Here is a 19,209-nt window from a genome sequence, read left to right on the forward strand (position 1 = left end):
ATATGTATATATATATATATATATATTTGCATGTTAAATAAAAGTAGTTTATCTTATCTCCTTAATATAATTTAGGAAGTATTACTGTCACTGTTAAATATCTGGTATTCTCTTAGCATTTTATACAGTTAGTCGATTTATTTTTTTAAAAACTCTTAAAATTAAATCAATAAACTGTTTTGGAAAGATATTGTATCACTCTTAGGTATTTATATCACAGTTATGTAGTTCTTGTTTTAAACAAACAGACAGAGTTATGGTAGTGTCTTTAAATATTCGAAAAATCATGTTTTCTCTGTAAATCATCATAGAAGTTCAAAAAGTTCAAATTTCAAATTGAACGAAAATTCTTCATTTGTGTTCATGAAACATAACCTGACATCCAGAAAACCTGTTATAGGCCTTCTCATCAGTACTGACACCTGTTAAACTTTTTTGTGAAGGCTTGTTACTTTTGCAAAAGTATCCATGTCTGCTTTGAATTCCACAGTATTATCATTATTTAAAGTCTATTTGTAAGTTTCATTATTTCTTAAAGAAGAATTTCATTCATTAATAAAAAATAAATTATTTTACATATTTGTTTTATAAACAAAAAGTATATTTTAGTAATTATTTTATTATTTTTGCTTAGAAAACTGATACAAGAGAAAGAATTTCACATCGCATATCTTTTTTACTTAACTGAAGACTTGCTGTGTAACTGATCTCGCCTCAGTTAAAATGGGTTTGAAGATTATTAAGCAATTAAGTTTTTCTAAAAGTAGTGGATTCTGTGGTTAAGTAAGGGGCTGATAAAAAGAATTCTAAATAATTTATGATTTTACAAAAAAACCAAAAAAAAAACCCAGATCTTTGTGCTTGAACTCTCTAGTACTTGTTTTTAAAGAAAACTTTGTCTAGTTTACGATGCTTCAATTTTAAATTACCAACTTAAAATAGTTTTTTTAGTTGCTTCCTATTCTACAAAAAGAAATGACAACTTAAAAAACAAACAAAAACAAAATTAAATGTTGATTCCTTCCCTGATAAAAATTTAATCACAGCCGTATTGATCTTTTCTGCTGCATTTGAGTTTTGTCATCTCTTCCTTAAGTTCCAGATATCACAGTTGATGCTGTTTATATAGTCTGTGAGATGATTTCTTATTTATTCGGTTTTCCATTATTTTTTATTTTGGGGGGTTTGACATCCTTGCTCTAACTAGGGCAAAAGGGACCACTTATCGTACTGGTAAATAATCTAATTTAACTATAGTGGGATAGTGGATCCACCACAAAATTAGTTGGACTCTATACTATATTTGAGCCATTCGGCCACATCAATCATATTACTCTATAATTTCAACATTTTATAGATAAATGAGGGATTTTGATTTAAAAAAAAAAAAAATCAAAATACGTGAGTGATGCTATGCTTTTGCTTAACTGTTTATTTAACTTTATTGTTGACGAGTGAATATTTTTTATTAAATTTTCATCTGATATTTAAACATATACATTAAAAAAAAACAAACACTAATCTTTTTAAATTTTATTTTTCTGAATCCTTAGAACAAATATTCTAGGACTAATTCATTTTAATTCAAGACTACGGGTTGTTTGAACGTTGACACCACCCATTGATTAGACAAGTAATGAAAGTAATTTTTGTAAGTACTTAGATAATTCAGTTATTAGATTGCATGAGCATCTCCTGTTTATTTACCTAGTTGAAAGTCAAAGCTTACTATTCTCCATATGCACTATAAATAGAATTATTATTAAATTGTGATATTTTAAGCCAAAACTATTTTAAATGAAGGCTAAAACAAGTGTAACTGTGTACAAAATTTCATAAACAAAAGTCTTAAATACATTTGTATATTTTCAGGAAAAAACTAACTACTCAAAATTTCAGAAAACCAGTTATAAGGTTTAAAAATTAATTGAAGGGGTAAGTGGGTGAAGGGGCTATGTAACATTTTTTGAATCTTTAGTGTGGATGAAGGGGACAGGTGCCTATCTAGTTAATGTGACGTACTATAACCTCAAAATCTAATTAATAACTGAGATACCAAGATATAGAAGGGACCTATGTACACTTGAAAACATAACAAGCTCCAACAAAAAAAAAATTAAATTTTTTTCTTAAAATTTACTATTTGTAACATAACCTCTTTACCCACTTACCCCTTCAATTATTTTAAACAAAATATCTCTTTGAGGCTTATATTATTTTTTCAATAAAGTTTACTGCTTTTCAATAAAATTATTTTTATTGTTAGAAACTGAATCTATTCAAAAAACTTTTACTACTCTAAAGTAATATTTTTTTCTTAAAACCGGCTAAAGCAATACAACATTCAAATTAATTTATAATGTATTTATACAACTATATTTTTTATTAGAAAATTATGATTTGTTTTTTAAGTAAGTAAATTTTAAATTTCTACATAAGCCTAATGTTTTTTAATGGTTCCCTAGCACTATACTTCTAATGTACGATGTTCTACAAATATCTTCAATGTATTTAGACTTTTTTATTTAAATAATTATATTTATTTTGATGATATTTCATGTATATCTTGGTTTTTTTGGTTAAATAAATTAATTCATGAAAATAGCCGTGTTCAGATTTATGAAGTATGTTTGTTTATACTTTTGTCGTTTTTAAAAATGAAGTGTTACTTTTGGAAGTGATGATAGTAAAAAATATATTTAAAGATAACTGAAGCATAATTTAAACTTCGAACAATGAGCATAGGCTGAAGATTAAAGTTTTAGTTTAGAGCAAATTAAGAGTTTTCGTAAATTTCCTCATTTTGATTGAAAACATTTTTATCTTAATTAACTTTAATAAAATACTATCACAATTAAATTTTCCATTTAAAAAAAAATTGTTTTAATTTAAAATTCCTGCTCTATAAAATAATTATGACTTATCTCATATCTTGTGAAAAATTGAAATATTTTTTCGTTCATGTCACTGCAAATAAGCATGTCACAGGTAATATTGTGAGTTGACTGTTTCTACTTTTTGATTAAATATAGTTAATATTAAATAACTAGAATTAGAATAAACCGTTATTTAATATTAACTATATTATTTTGATTAAATATAGTTAAAAATTATTATTAATTTATTTAAATTGATTTTTGCTTTACAATATGATCTGGTTACAGGTGTTCGAACGATTGGTGTGATTACAAAACTAGATTTAATGGACGAAGGTACTGATGCTCGTGATATTCTAGAAAATAAACTTCTTCCCCTTCGAAGAGGTTATATCGGTGTAGTAAATAGAAGTCAAAAAGACATTGATGGCAGGAAGGACATCAAAGCAGCTTTGGGAGCTGAAAGAAAATTTTTTCTTAGGTAAACATGCTTATGAAAGAATACAAATACAAAATTATCTTCAACCATTAAGTTTAATAATGATTGAAGATTACTTAGAAAAAAATGACTAACTCAGTGTTCTTTTAAAAATGAGTAACTATATTTTTTGATAAGATTATTGGATGGCAGACAGGATGGTTAGGTAAAAACAGAAGTAAACAATCTAAAATGGCTCAAAATTGCTTTTGAATTTATGGTCTTGAAGTCCATATAAGCTTTAAGAATATATAATTCAAAAATAAACATAGTTCTTATAAAAATTTAGGGAAATGTGAGATACCTTGTGTTATATTTGTAGTTTTAAATTGTTGGACATTATTTTATGCGGCTGTAATAGCTCTTAACAATTTTTGCAACATTTCATTTGGTAAAGTGGTAAGATATGGTTCACTTTAAATCAAATTCTGACTTTTCTGAGGTAATTTGACTGTTAACTCCATCTTGTAGAACAAATATTTAAACAAAGTGCTTGTCTCATCAACAGAGATGGTAAAGAGATCTTTATGTTACCGAGATAACGCCTGTCTTGTAATGGATACTGTTATTAATCTTTTTTTCTCAAAACTTTATACTTTCATAAAATGATTCTCTTATTCTGAATTCACATGGAAGTACTTCATTGCTTAATCTTCTGATTGATCAGACTACCTACTAATAAAATTGAGTTCATACTATATTTTCCCTACTTGGCCAATTACTTTTTCTCAATATTTGTTGATATGTGTTTGTATTAGTATTGGATTAGAATAATTATATCTTTCTGATCATCTCTGCTTATCGTAAAATTAATGTGTGTTTGCAGTCATCAGGCTTATCGTCATATGGCTGATAGGTTAGGAACTCCTTACCTTCAGAGGGTTCTAAATCAGCAGCTCACTAATCATATCAGGGATACACTTCCAGGATTACGAGATAAACTCCAGGTTATCTAAAGTGTTATAGGAACTATTTTAGACGAATTAGGAATTCTTTAATGTCCTATATTTAATTATTTTTTATGCTTATTTGTTTCCAGAAACAAATGCTTGCCTTAGAAAAAGATGTTGAACAGTACAAATACTTCAGACCTGATGACCCTTCTATCAAAACCAAAGCAATGCTGCAGTAAGTTTCATTTTATCTAGTTAATTAAAAATTATTCTGGATTTTAAAGTTATTAACTTGATGAGTTTTGTTGTTTTGTTTGCATATTTTATTCATTTGGTGAAATATTATAAACTGTTTGCAGGATGATACAACAGTTACAGTCGGATTTTGAAAGAACCATTGAAGGGAGTGGTTCAGCCCAAATCAACACTGTGGAGCTGTCTGGTGGTGCTAAGATTAACCGGCTCTTTCATGAGAGGTTTCCTTTTGAACTGGTCAAAATGGAATTCGATGAAAAGGAACTCCGAAGGGAAATTGCTTTTGCTATCAGAAATATTCATGGTAAACAAACGCAGATATAGCATTTATTGTGTTATCTTTCAAAGTAATATATATGATTGTGCTATATTGAAGTTATTACATTGATTTAATGTTTTAAAGTTGTTGTTTTCAATAATTTATTAAAAAAAAAAAATTAAAATGTACTGCTACATCTCCTTGGATTAATGTAGATGAGGGTTATTTATACAAAAGAGAATGGTTTCAAATTTGTATCTAAGAATGTAGAAGATTACAATTACCCATTATAAAAGCTTTTCTTGTAAGAAAATAATTTTAAAGTATATTTTGTGTAGGAGTAGGATGGGCCAAGACCTCATTGTTAGTCTTATTCAATGACTAACAATGAGGTGCTGATAGTTGGCTGTAGATTAATAAGAAGAGAAGATAGTTGGAGGTGTGGTCAGCAAAGATACACAAATAAACAACTTATTTTTTGTACCAACATTTTTATCTGAATTTCTGACCTATATTAGGGCTGAAAAACAATACAAGATAACAACCTTAATTCAAAGAAACAAAAAATAAAATAAAATAGTAAACAAACGCGGAAATATACATAACAATAAATTATGTATTATTTATTAGTTTTATGTATGAATTATTGGGAGCACAGGTAACCACAGGGTTAGGCATGGCTACTAACTCCAAGGACCCGAGTTTGAATCTGGCTGGGCAGAAAATTGTTTTTTGTTACACTGTAGTCGTGAGGCAACTTCTGTGGGCTCTTGGAGCCCTTCTGAGGTCCACCCAGCCTCTAAAATTGGGTACCATTAATTGGTTAAAAAACTGGCGGTCAAGCGTGATTCTGACCAAATCACCTCCTTGCACAACCGTTGGTCCAGTATCAGTACTTCCTTACAAAATACTGAATCCCTGACCTTTCATGGGTTGTAGCGGTACAGATTTTAATTTAATTTTAACGTATGAATTATTAGTTGATACTTATATAAGATAAAATATGATATTGTAGAGGTAAGAATTATACAAAATAAATGATTTAACTAATCAATTATTACAAAACTTTATTTTTAAGTAAATAAAGAAATAAAAATAATGAAAGTTGTGGAAGAAAATGTTTATTCAAATTGTTTTCATTATTTTTAAACATAACTTATGTATTATGTGAATGCTATTACTCATCATTACATTTTCTTCTGCACCTTTCATTATGTTTCTTTATGTATTTACTTGAACACTGTCTTTTTTAATACAATTCCAACCTCTACAATATCATATTTTAACTTCTATTAGTATTAGCTATTATATACATTTAATTTATTGTTATATATATACCCAAGTTTGTTATTATTTTATTTTTATGTTTATGTGTCTCTGAATTAAGGTTGTTATCTAGTTTTGTTTTTCAGCCCTGATGAAGGCCTGAAAAATCAGGTTGAAACGTCGGCACAAATAAGTGATTTTTATTTATTTTTATATCTTAGTGACTGCACACCCTCATCCTCTCTCTCTCTCTGACCATCTACTCCTCTTAATAAGACTTACAATTACCAAAGTCAGATTGTATTAAAACATTTAAATTGTGTCAGCTGTGGATTACCCCTCCTAGGCGCATCGAGGTGGATAACTGATTCTTAATGGACTGGAGAGGGAAAACCGGGCAATTAAATTTTATGTTGATGAGATTTTGAGTACTTCCTTAACAAATACTGAACACATCTCTCAGGGGCTATTGAATTTTTCTTTTATTTGGCTACAGTTATGTTATAAAGTACCCTAAAACCATAAATATTAAAATACTCCTAATGCTGCCTAAAACCTATGAATGAATTGATTCAGTTATTCTATTCCTTGCTATAAAATTTCTAATATTATTTTATTTATTAATATTTCATTTATTTGTCTTTTTAATAAACTTCAGGTTGGTTTGTTGCTGTTGCAAAAAATGCTTGTTGGTCATCTTATATGGCTACGGGGATTCCATATGATAGCATTTATTCTTAGTCATTATGTTAAAAAAAAATCTTTCTGTTCTTAATGATTTTTTAATTGCATTATGTTTCCAAGTCTTTAAAAATTATGTAAATTGGTATTTCTGGGCGGTATGATTTTTCCTTTACTAATGATCTTTGTAACATTATTTTTCAGGTATAAGAGTTGGCTTATTTACACCTGATATGGCCTTTGAAGCAATAGTCAAAAAGCAGATTGAAAGGCTCAAAGAACCATGTCTTAAATGTGTCGACCTGGTCGTTGCTGAGCTTTGCAATGTTGTTCGTATTTGTACTGACAAAGTAAGTAAAAATACTAAAAATTGTGTCTTTAAATATAATTTTGGATTTTTAAATTAATTACTGTACCTTCAAAATTATTTCAATACTTATCAGTAAGTCCTAATTCAATAATCTAAATACTTCAGTGTATGAACTTTCCAAAAATCTTTTATTAACATAGAGTACAAATTTATTTTAAATAGATATCTTGGAGTTCTCAGTCTTCACTTTATAGAGAACAAAATATTATTACATTAACTAATTTTGGTTGGTTCCTTGTGTACCTTCACACCCATATATAAATTGATTTCACCGATTGTACTAAAACAATTTCTAAATTAAAAGGGAACCACTTAGCCAAATCTCAGTATTACTGATTCTTTTTCACATTCTTGTCATAGTGAGTGAGATGTGTTGCATAGTTTGCATATGTATTATGATTTATTTATAAATTAATTAATGAATTTTTAAACTGAATTTAGTGATGTTCATGTATTTTTTTATTTTTTTTTTAAGATGAATAGGTACCCTCGTTTACGAGAAGAGACAGAAAGAATCATTACCACTTATGTGAGAGAAAAGGAGCAAATGTGCAAAAAGCAGTTGACGATGTTAGTCGACTGCGAACTAGCTTACATGAACACAAATCATGAAGACTTTATTGGTTTTGCCAAGTATGTATTATCCCTAAAGTTTTATTATCTAAGTAATTTTGTTTGTATCATATTTAATAATTAAGTTGTTAAATAATGGTCTACTTTTTAATTATTTCCAAGGTTTTATTTTTCTTAGTGCTCAGAACCAGTCAGAAAACTCTAATAAAGCTGGTCGTAAACTCGGTAACCAAGTTATTAGAAAAGGTTGGATGTGCATTCACAACTTGGGAATAATGAAAGGTGGAAGTCGTGATTATTGGTTTGTTCTGGCATCTGAAAGCATTTCGTGGTTTAAGGATGAGGAGGTTATTTTTCTGCACGTATATAGTTTTAATCATGTAATTGAAATAGTTAATGGGCATATTTATTTACATAGTTTATTTTTTCTCAATAGGAAAGAGAAAAAAAGTATATGCTACCTCTTGACGGTCTGAAGTTGAGAGACATTGAACAAGGCTTCATGTCCAGGCGCTTTATGTTTGCTCTATTTAATCCTGATGGCCGAAACGTTTATAAGGTATATTTTTTAAAACTTACAGTTACAATGAATTTCTTTAATTATTTTTTAAATTAATAGTAGGATTTATTTTTATGAATTCAGATTACGAGGATTTATGAATTAATTTTACAATATCTATTGTTATTATATTCTTCTTTTTTTTCTTTGTCATCTTTAAATGATATGTTTTTGAAAAATTGCGTGTTGATAGCTTGTTCAGTAACAGAACTTGGACGATTATTAAAACAGTAATCCTTTTATGATAAACAAATGCTGTGGATCATGATTTTTTCAACAGCTTTTTCCTATTCTACTCGATACTTCGCAACTTGAGAATGATCCTCTTAGGTGTTGCCTCTCTGTCTTATTTATGCCTGTTCTCTTGTCATTTAGCACGCTGACTGGTACAAAACTGATCTGAGTTGATCCAGTTTAATCATATCAGTGAAAACATTGAAAAATAACTTGTAATATATAATACATAACTCAATAAGTCCCTGGTCTGACATATATGGCAACATTGTTGACAGACCTATGTGATTTCTAGGTAGTACTAACCTTCAAAACAGTAATTGTCAAAATTTCATGACATTCAGACCGATCCACCACTACACACCTGAATCATAAAGATCGTCAGCTGAGTGGACAGCAGCTGGTGAAAGTCGTCCAGAGCAACAAAGAAACTAGCAAAGTCAGTTGGCAAGTTTATGGCATCCATATTTGAGACGCTCATTAAATTTTGTCTATCGACTATCTTGAAAAAGGTAAAACTATGAATAGTGAATATTACTTGGCCTTATTGGATTGATTTAGTGCAGAAATCAAGAAACAATGGCCCTACAACAAAAGAAAAAAGTTCTGTTCGCCAGAACAACGTCCCATGTTACAAGCCAATGAAAACAATGGTTAAATTGGATGAATTACTTCCCCACCCACCATTCTCTCCAGATTTGGCCCCCAGAGACTACTGGCTTTTTGCAGACATTGAAAGAGATGTTACAGGGAAAGAAATTTGACTCAAATGAAGAAGTGATTGCTGAAAGTGAGGCCTAGTTTGAGAGCAAAGGCAAATCGTTTTACATAAAGGGCATTGAAAAGTTAGAAGATCATTGGAATGAATGTATCACTCTTGAAGGAGAGTATATTGTTGAATAAAATGGAATTTAAAAAAAATAAATTGTTTATTAGTTAGACCGGAGAATTATTGAGTGATGAACTTAAGCGTAAGTGTGTATTTATTTAGTTACAGTAACTTAGTGAGGGGATTTGGTAATAAACATTGCTAAGGTATAAAAGATTGTATTGTAGGAATGTATGCAAATCCCTTCCTTTTTAGATCACTATTAACTATATGTATAATTTAAAAATTAATAATTAATTTATAATATCTCTTTTCGCAGGACTTCAAGCAGCTTGAATTAAGCTGTGAAACTCAGGACGATGTTGATTCGTGGAAAGCCTCATTCCTCAGAGCTGGAGTCTATCCAGAAAAATCCACTGATGCAGCTAATGGTGATGAGGTGTGTTTTTATGATTATTTCAATTTGTTACACCCAGTAGATTTTTTTAAAAATTGTTTAGTCAGTGACTACAGTTTATAAGGTTTTAAATAATTTTTTTAAATGCCCTTCATAATTTGGATCTCATCTAATTTATTTCATTGAAATAATTCATTCAGCACATGTTTATGTTTAGATTTCGGAATGTAGCAAATGGATTTTTGAAATTTTCATGAAATAATTATTACATAAGAATCTATAAAGTAAATTGATTCTTATTTATGTATATATAGTTGACCGTAAAGATTTAAATATAAGAAGATAGTGAGGGTTGCAAATAGTAGAAAACTATTTGTTCTTTTTTGACCGCAACCGTGACCATCTTCTTATATTTAAATTGATTCTTGATCAATCAAAAAAATTAGAAAGACATTGAACATTTAGTTATGTGCTGAATTAAAAAAAAATGCATATGTTTGATTTTTCTATTCCGCATGTTTTAGATCGATTATCCATTAACATTAATTTAATATTCAGCAGGCATATTTTTTATAATAGTTAAATTTATTAAAAAGATATTATGGGTTAAACCCATGTGAACATACCAGTTTTTTAGAATTTAAGCAAAAGTGTTGATCTGTTGCATTAAAATGTATTATTGTTCGGGAATTTAAAACAAAAAATTTAATATAGAGGAAACAGTAAGGAGCTGTATGATTTTTGATAAAATAAAAAAACAATACAAGTATGAAAGAACAAAATTGGAATTCGAGAAAAAAATATATCTTACATTATTTGCTTGTGTTGATTCAATGGAATTAGTAATTTTTTGAGGAATCTGGCTAAGTTCGTCGCTGGTAAAGTCTCTGTGCTTTATCCCTAGCTCTAAAATGTGTAAACTGATACTTTGAATTTCAACTATCCTTTGTAATTTAATAGAAATTATTCTTTTAGGACAAAAACATTTTAATGGTAAAAATATAAAATTATGTATAAGTCATATAGAAAGAATAATGATAAGCAAAAACACCTTTCGAAGAAAAAATAAGTTACATAGTAGGATGCAAAGAACCATCACTTTTCGGATACAGAAATCTAATTGAATAGGTCAAAATTCCTGTAAGTAAAGCTATCTTAGCTACCATAGGGGCACTGAACAACCGTCTTACTTGCTCTAATATTTAAAAACCCTCATGTGATAATAAAGTTAGTATCGAATGGGTTCTGGGTTACTGCGGTATTCCCTGTAACGAGCATGTTTACAGGTTAGTAAGGAGCAAGGAACAGATCATTCGTATTACATTGGAGCCCATTTGTGGCATAAGCCTTAGTTACGCAAGTAGTAATATAAAGGTGGCTCACGGCTTAAAAGCCAAATATTATTGGTTAAATAAAAGACAGCTACTCTCTTAACTGTTTCTGACGAACCTAATAGGGGCCGAAGTAGAATATTGTTTCAGCTGGACAGGGGTTCTATAAGGAAAATTATTGGGATCAACATAGGTCACTATATACTTAATATCACTTGAGATCACCTCTTGCAGATTCTGTAATGCTGAGGATGAAATGGCATATCACATCATGTGCAGGGTTGAAGTTTGCACTTTTTGGTGTGGATCACATTGTCGACCCCCCAAGCCGTGTAAATCAATCTAGATTCATAGAATCTATAAATCTTAAGTTTTAAGAAGCTTATTTTAATGTTGCAGTGTTACTGACATTACAATGTTGTAATGTGTATTTCCTTTTAGCAAAAAAAAAAAAAAAAAAAAACGTATCTTGATTAAACTCAAGATATTAAAATACAGGACTAATTGGTTGGCGATCGGGTGAAATAAAAACCTGAAATTATCTATTGAGGCAGGTCATAAGTAATGATCTTTTCAATAATTAAACTTAAAAAAAATTGAAAATTAAAGCTTCACTTTTGGGTCTCTTGATTCAAAAATGGGTAAATTGTGTTTTTCTTATGTTTGATAAAAAACCTGAAAGAATTTATTTAAATATAAGTTTATAACTTAATTACAGCGCAATTTTAAAAGTACATGTAAGAATTGACTTATCACATTATTTACCTATTTCTTGACTTATTGAGAACTTTTTTTATATTTATTCATTTTATTGGTTAAAAAATAATTTAAAATTTCATACCTGACAACCAATATTTATATTGTATACTTCTACATTTTATTTTGAAGTTGTGAGAAATATGGAAAGAAAATTTTTCAAGCTAGGAGATTCCTTACTATAGAAGAGGAATTATAATTTGTGTAGCATGAGGAGATAAATGTACATTTATATAGTAAGCTTATTGGGTTGTAGAATATTCAAGATTATAAAAATTTTGCTTGTGAGCCACCATTTGGAAACGCCTCCAGTAAATTGCATCAATAATCATCTATTTGTTCTTAATGTGACAGTTGTTTCATCACTTCTTTTTAAAACTAACAAAACACTACAGTATTTCTTAATTTTTTTTATTTTGCTTATAAATTAATTTTAATTGACATTCAAACACGGTAATTGTTTACTATTATTCCACAAAAAAAGGCGGGAACAATTGCTTCTTGACCAGACTGTACATCGATTAATATATAGGTTAGTTTATAATATTAACCGGCTTTCAAGAGGGAAGATTTCTTTTCCTTAGTTAAAGTTTAAGTTTATAATACACAACATTTTTCGGCCACAATTCCTACCCCATTTATATTTTCTAACTTATAGATATTGATATGTAACATCTTTCATGTTTAAGACAGATATTACTCATAGATCCTTGTACTCTTTTCGACTGTTAAACTCAACTGTCTGGTAATCTTCAGTATTAAATATTTAATATTAGAATACATATTACAAAATAAAAATATGACAGATATTACAAAATAAAAATATTAGATATTAAATATTTATATCATTATTGGATTCAGTAACCTGAAACCCCATAAATGAAGCATTTATTTTATTTTTACTTAGTAGATAATATACATTTTAATGTTTCACTTTTTAATTTATTTTCCAAAAGAACTTGTTTACACGTTACCTATATTATATATATATTCGATATAAATCCAAAGATTCTCTTGAATTTATTTGATCTACTTGATTTAACTGTTTCCTTCATCCTCCTTAAAATTGATTTTAAAAAAGACCCTATTCTTTCTCCCTTAGTATTACGTTTTTCTTCAATTACATATATTACATCTACTCCACTCTTAAATTTCCCCCTTAAAAATTCCCTGATGAATAGGTGGGTAATTCATTTTTAAAAGCTCATTTTATTTGTACAGTCTGGTCAAGTAGTAATTGTTCCTGCCTTTTTTGGAGGTGTGAATGTAAATAGTTACCTCAAACACTGTTTTATGATGGTTGTAAAGAATTTTCCTACTCTTTTTTGGTAGAATGAATTATTTAAATCTTGTTTGTTAGATGAATTTTTCATCTCTGTACGTTTCTGCCATATCATTATAAAAAAATAAATGAATAAATAAAAATAAGCAATTAGTTATGGCAGTAATAAAGTTTAATGAAGATTATTTAATGACTTACTATTTTATTGGTGCGTGTTGTTTATAGGTCAGGGTAAGTGAGAGCTGAGGAGTTTTTCCCGATCAAGTCATCTAGTTTGGTGCCTTTTCTTAATTTATTTGCTCTATGTTACAGTTTGCTTATTTTTTTTCTCAAATGCTTTTGAAATCATAAATTCCTTTTTATAAAGGCTTTATATGATTCCTTTAATGCTTTTTTTAATTTAATTTTGATTATTAACACCTTATTTTTAGTTAGTACACGAGTGATATTATTGCTTTAGGGTATCTCCTCAATTTGGTGATTATTTAATATATATTTTTGCTTATTGATTTAATCCTTTCATGTTTTTGTCATTTTTCATATTTTTTCATTATGGTCTGGTTTGTTTTTTTGATTAAATTAGTGTAGTATTTATTTATTTTTTGTTATAAATAACAAAGGTATTGTGATTTTTTTTAATAGCTGTCAGACTTATTACCAGCTTTTCATGATAACAAACGAGTTATGATAGACTTTTTTGATTGTTTCTTTTTTTTTTGAGCAGTTGGTGATGTTTTTGCTTTGGAGTTCCTATTTAACAGGTTTTCGTACTGTTGGTTTTATTTTTTTTATATCGTTCAATAATACCACAATCATAAAAATATTTGGTTGGTTAGAGCTATTCTTGCGTATACACATGTTTTTAGTTTGACTATAAATTGCTATTTGTTAGTTTAACAGTAGTCATTTTTCTTAATTATAATTATTAGGTTTAAAATCAATGTGTTTTTTTATTTAAATAATATGGTAATATTTTTAATACATTTTTAAAAAAAAAAATGTAATCTCTCTTAAAATATCAAAATTTGAATGGTCTTTAATGCAAATTTGTTTTTATGTTTTAATCTAACAGGACGGTTATGAGGTTGGTTGACAATTTGTGAAAATTTTATTGTATCACTTTAATCTCAGTAGATGATTTTTCTTTTTCTTAAATATAATAGATAAATTGAGTTAAAATAAAAGCACTGTAATTATGATGGCATTATAATTATATGAACTATAAGATTCTGCAATGTACTGCATGAACATTACAAAGATACTGTCATGTACAAATATTTGTTTCAAGCTTGTTCGAAAAGTCGTTAAGAAGCAATCATACTGTTAGCATGTAGCATGTTAATTGTTACCCATATTGTGGGAGATGCCTCGTTTTGTCGGAGTAATTAATTCGTTAATTGAAACGATATTTATTTTTAGTATTGTAATTATTTTAATCTATTACACAATTTGTGTTGACTCATCTTTATTTATTACTGATTCTATATTTCTTGTAAAGGGGGCAAGCGAAGGAACTGCTTCGATGGATCCTATGCTTGAGAGGCAGGTGGAGACCATCAGAAATCTTGTTGATTCCTACATGAAGATTGTTACAAAGACTACCCGTGATTTAGTACCAAAGACAATAATGTTCTTAATAATTAATCAGGCTAAAGAGTTTATTAACGGAGAACTACTAGCTCATCTTTATGCATCTGGTGATCAGGTTTGTTACTACATTCACTCAATAAATTTTTTTTTTCTAATAAACTTAGTTTAAAGAACTATTGCCACCAATCTATTACTAAATAACAATTAATATTTAATCCGTATTAGATTCTCTAATCATATTTTAGATAGTTATTATGTTATAAAGAATTTTCACCACTAAATTTAATATTAGCCATAGAATAATTATCAATCCACTTTGATCTGTTATTCGCAAAAAACAAGATATTTGTATATAACTTGTCGAATAGTTTTAATGCTTTATTCCATCAGAAATCTTTCAAATTAACCATAAAAATATATGCATTTTTACTTTGGTTGTAATCAAAGCAATTCTAATCGAGTCAGGTACTCAGTATCTGTTTTTCAACAGATCTTAACATTTCATTGTAACCTAAGTCAAACATAAATCTATTTTTTTCTGCCACAACAAACTTGTGAAATGGATGGACCGCTTCGGTTGCTGTTTTTTTATTTTGCTGGGTTTCAGTCTTGAAAACCAAATCGGGTATCCTGTGCGCAATAGACTGCAGTTTGCAAGGGTTCTGCAGAGTTCTGAAACTAGGCTTACGTTTCCTCTTGGATGTTGTGCATTACTGTGGAAAATTAAAGAAAAAAAAATAATTTAATTAAATATAATTTAAAAAAAAAAATGTTTCAACAAAATATAATTTGATTTTCACATGAATATAAAACTACAGTTTTTATAGAGAATTATAAATAATCACTTGAAAGGTAATCAGGAAAACAAAAAAAAAAAAACTCTAAATTAAACCAGTATTAGCAATAAAAAAACTATTTTTTTAAAAATTAATTGAAGACTATACATGACCCACTACATTCCAGCTGCCCATTTGAAAGATAATTAATTTGTTTACTAAGCTAAATTAAAAAAAAAAAATTTTAATCAAGTCAAAATCAGTAAAGGCAAAATGAACAATTTTTTTATTTGACTTTTCTCACTATAAAATTTGGAAGTAATGTGGGAGGATGCACCAGATATTTATTTTGTTTAAATTATTATTTATTGAGTTATTTAATTTTTTTTATTATTTAAAATGCTGCTTGTAAATTAAATTATATTTATAGAACTATTTGAAATTGTTATTTGATTAATGATAACCTGTCTCTAAAAATGCAAGATAATATTTCTTATATTTATTTCTCCATCCTTTCTAAACCTTACTATTACTTATTATTATTATTAGTTAATCCATATTCACTGTGATCTCTTACATGAAAAAGGTTTTTAGAAAACTTGAGTATTTAAGAAATTTAATGTTTCAGTTATGATTTACTGAAAAAAAAAAATGTATTATAATCAATAGTAATAATGTGTTTTTTTCCCTTGTTCAAAATATAATTTTATTCAAAAACTGTTCATTGGTCCCATTCTATCTAATTACTAATTATTTAAGATTTACTAATATTATAGGTATAAATATCATATAACTTAATCTTTATAAAAAAAATATGATTCTGTCTGTAGTTTGAAGACATTATTTTAAATTTATATAATGCTAGATTTGTATTAGGTTAAGAATATATTTTAAACGTTTTTATATTTTACAGAGCTCAATGATGGAAGAAAGTCAAGAAGAAGCTATGAAGAGAGAAGAAATGCTGCGGATGTATCAAGCTTGCAAAGAAGCTTTAAGAATAATCGGTGATGTTTCAATGGCGACAGTGTCGACACCTGTACCTCCTCCTGTTAAAAATGATTGGCTGGCCTCAGGCATGGATAATCCTAGGTAAATGAATTTATTAATATATATTTTACTCACATGATTCTTTGTCAATTATATTTTTTTTATAAAAAATGAAGATATGAGTGAAATGATTTACTCTGTTGAATAAAATTATTATTTCAGACTTTCTCCACCTTCGCCAGGAGGCCCTCGAAGAGGTCTACCCTCACAAGGTAGTGGGGGAGGATCAAGAGCCCCACCTCCACTTCCAGCATCTAATCGGCCTGCTCCGGCCATTCCCTCTCGTCCTGGTCCTGGGGCACCTTCTGGAAGACCTGCTCAGGGTGCTTTGCCACCTCCTCTTATTCCATCGTGAGTGGTTTTCAAAATAGATACTTGTCTTTATATTCTCTCTGGGCTTAGGATAAATTTTAAAAGTCATTCTATACATATTTTGAAAAGCTAAATAATTTTGTCACACGATACACAAGCATTGTTATGATTGAAGTTTACTATAATCGAGAATGCTATTTTTAAACATGGTTTCCATTTTTTAAACCTTCATTTAAAGATTCATCAAAAGAAGGACATTGGAATATCAATTAAACTACTGAAGGAAATAAACACGAATATACCGAAGTTTCGGAAGTTATATGATCAATGAAGTAGCTTCTAAATGCTGCAGATATCAGGAAAAAGGAGTTTGGTTTTTCAACTATAACATAATTGGACTAGAAGTCTAATTTATTATACACTTATTTATTGAGTGAACAATTAATTTGAGATATTTATTAACTCAGAAGGCTACTGTTTTTGTACAATGCACAGTATATTAAATATTCATCAAATCTAATGATGATGAATTGACAGAGAGTCAATGTCTAATCTTTGCAATTCTTGATTGTAATGATCCTCTTATTTGACAAGTATACTTCAAAGTGTACTTATCTCTAGTGTTAACATTTGCTATTTGGTATTTTTTATTTATGGGTTACTTTTTAAAATCTCTCTTTGAAAACAAACAGAATATATCATGTCAATGAAATGAGTACATTTACGAAATTATGAAATGCATTTATGTGTGTTGAAAAATTGTAAATTTGAAAATAGTCTGGGAAATGTTTACTTTGATTGGTTTCCGTTGAGGGTGGTAGAATAGGGTGAATCTTAGTTATATTCATTATTATGACATGAGTAAAGTATTACAGTCTGAAGAATAAACTCTTTATGCAAATAGCATTTTGCACAATATTGACTGTTTGTGATGTTCTTTTGTATATTTGTAATTTTTATTTCATTTTGCATGATTATATCATTTATTGTCTTCGTAATAGAAAATAATTAACAATAATTAGATAGCATCATGTTTTATTTGTTTTTTTATTAATACTAATTTTATAGTAGACTCATGATAATCCTTTTTTTGTTTAAATAGAATTTTACATTTTTATTTGTATATTATGTTTTTAGTTTTCTGTAATTGTTTAGTATGTATCTCTTTTCTCTATTCTTATATCTCAGTTCGAAGCCAAGTGTAATCATTTATTATTTTGTGAATATGAGTTTTGCTGCTGTTTAGCTATGGCTTAACCATATTTATGCTTTACTGTTATTAATAATTAAATTGAAATTATTGATAATTTTGCAATTTTAAACAGTACTGAAGCATAAATTTGGCTATAGCACAGTTAGATAGTAAAGAATTTCTTATTCATAAAATAATCACTTGTATCCCTCAACTTCTTGTCCATTCGTATATGCAAAGTAAAAATAACCTCTAAATGCCGTAATTTGAACAAATATTTAAAATTTAAGGCTACTAAAGGTTTCAGCACTAAAATAGTCTTCTGTTATTTAACCATTACGGAGGCTATATGTGTGCTTGTTAAATTTTATTGTCTATCACTTAAATTCCTTTTTTTTCTTCTTGTTTTAAAAGAGATAAAAATTTTTAAACAATTTAACCTATTTATTTCTTTTTTTTTACTAGTTGATAATTCATAATTTCTATTGATTTGTGAATAATACATTGCCAGTAGGGTGGGTTTACTCATACATTTTATCATTTGACACAAAAATTTTACCTAAAAGTAATGATTTCCAGATAAAAGAAAACTAACTGCTTAGTTTTCCATAGTATATGATTCAAAAGAAAAATTTAGAACCACAATCCCTATCTGCACTTCATTGGAAGTATAGCATCATTTACTTCCAATATAACTATTACTTTGAACTTTAATACCGGCCTGGGGCGTCAACTTTTTTCATTGAGTGGCGGTCCCACAAAATGAAGAACTTTGACCCCCAACCATGGTTAGGCAGTATAGGACTCCAATGGGAGTCTTGGCCGAAAAAAAAAAAAAAATACAAATTAGAAAACTGTACCTACTTAATTTTTTTTAATATTTTTTTTTAATTTCAGATTAAGTAAAAACTTAAAAAATAGTTTTAAAAAAATCTATCAACTGTATCAGTAATAGTGATATTTACAATTCATTAATGAATTCTATATTACACAAATAGTCAATTTTTAACTTCCTTTATTAGATTTTTACTAATTCATTTACTAATCACATAAAAACTGATCATTAATTCTGTGGAGAATTGAATGTAAACATTAGTGAGAGACCAATAAAGTAAATTAAAAATTGTACCTATCGAATATAAAATTTGGAAAACTTACCGACACAAAAAATAATAATAAAAAACCATGACATTAATAAATGAGTAATAAATATTATAACATAAATAACAAAAACAATAAAGAAAAACTAT

At 28.3% G+C, this 19,209-nt stretch overlaps 1 protein-coding gene across 11 annotated transcripts in view; it reads left to right on the plus strand.

The window, feature by feature from the left end:
• The window catches only part of shi (dynamin-1 shibire), a 36,527-nt gene that overhangs the window by 7,982 nt on the left and 9,336 nt on the right, over positions 1-19,209 (plus strand). For 7 of the 11 annotated variants that reach the window (XM_014433357.3, XM_014433356.3, XM_067048728.1 and 4 more), the window contains exons 5-17: positions 3,165-3,357; positions 4,181-4,301; positions 4,394-4,482; positions 4,607-4,806; positions 6,913-7,058; positions 7,554-7,711; positions 7,830-7,998; positions 8,088-8,210; positions 9,593-9,712; positions 14,112-14,123; positions 14,538-14,744; positions 16,319-16,497; positions 16,618-16,806. In XM_014433357.3, the coding sequence (XP_014288843.1) occupies positions 3,165-3,357; positions 4,181-4,301; positions 4,394-4,482; positions 4,607-4,806; positions 6,913-7,058; positions 7,554-7,711; positions 7,830-7,998; positions 8,088-8,210; positions 9,593-9,712; positions 14,112-14,123; positions 14,538-14,744; positions 16,319-16,497; positions 16,618-16,806 (1,906 nt within the window). The remainder of the gene's footprint in view (positions 1-3,164; positions 3,358-4,180; positions 4,302-4,393; positions 4,483-4,606; positions 4,807-6,912; positions 7,059-7,553; positions 7,712-7,829; positions 7,999-8,087; positions 8,211-9,592; positions 9,713-14,111; positions 14,124-14,537; positions 14,745-16,318; positions 16,498-16,617; positions 16,807-19,209) is intronic. The other 4 variants (XM_014433360.3, XM_014433359.3, XM_067048727.1 and 1 more) reach the window with 1 other exon arrangement.

The sequence above is a fragment of the Halyomorpha halys genome, unplaced genomic scaffold, assembly GCF_000696795.3.
Source record: "Halyomorpha halys isolate HHAL.00 unplaced genomic scaffold, Hhal_1.1 Scaffold1196.1, whole genome shotgun sequence".
NCBI lineage: Eukaryota > Metazoa > Arthropoda > Insecta > Hemiptera > Pentatomidae > Halyomorpha > Halyomorpha halys.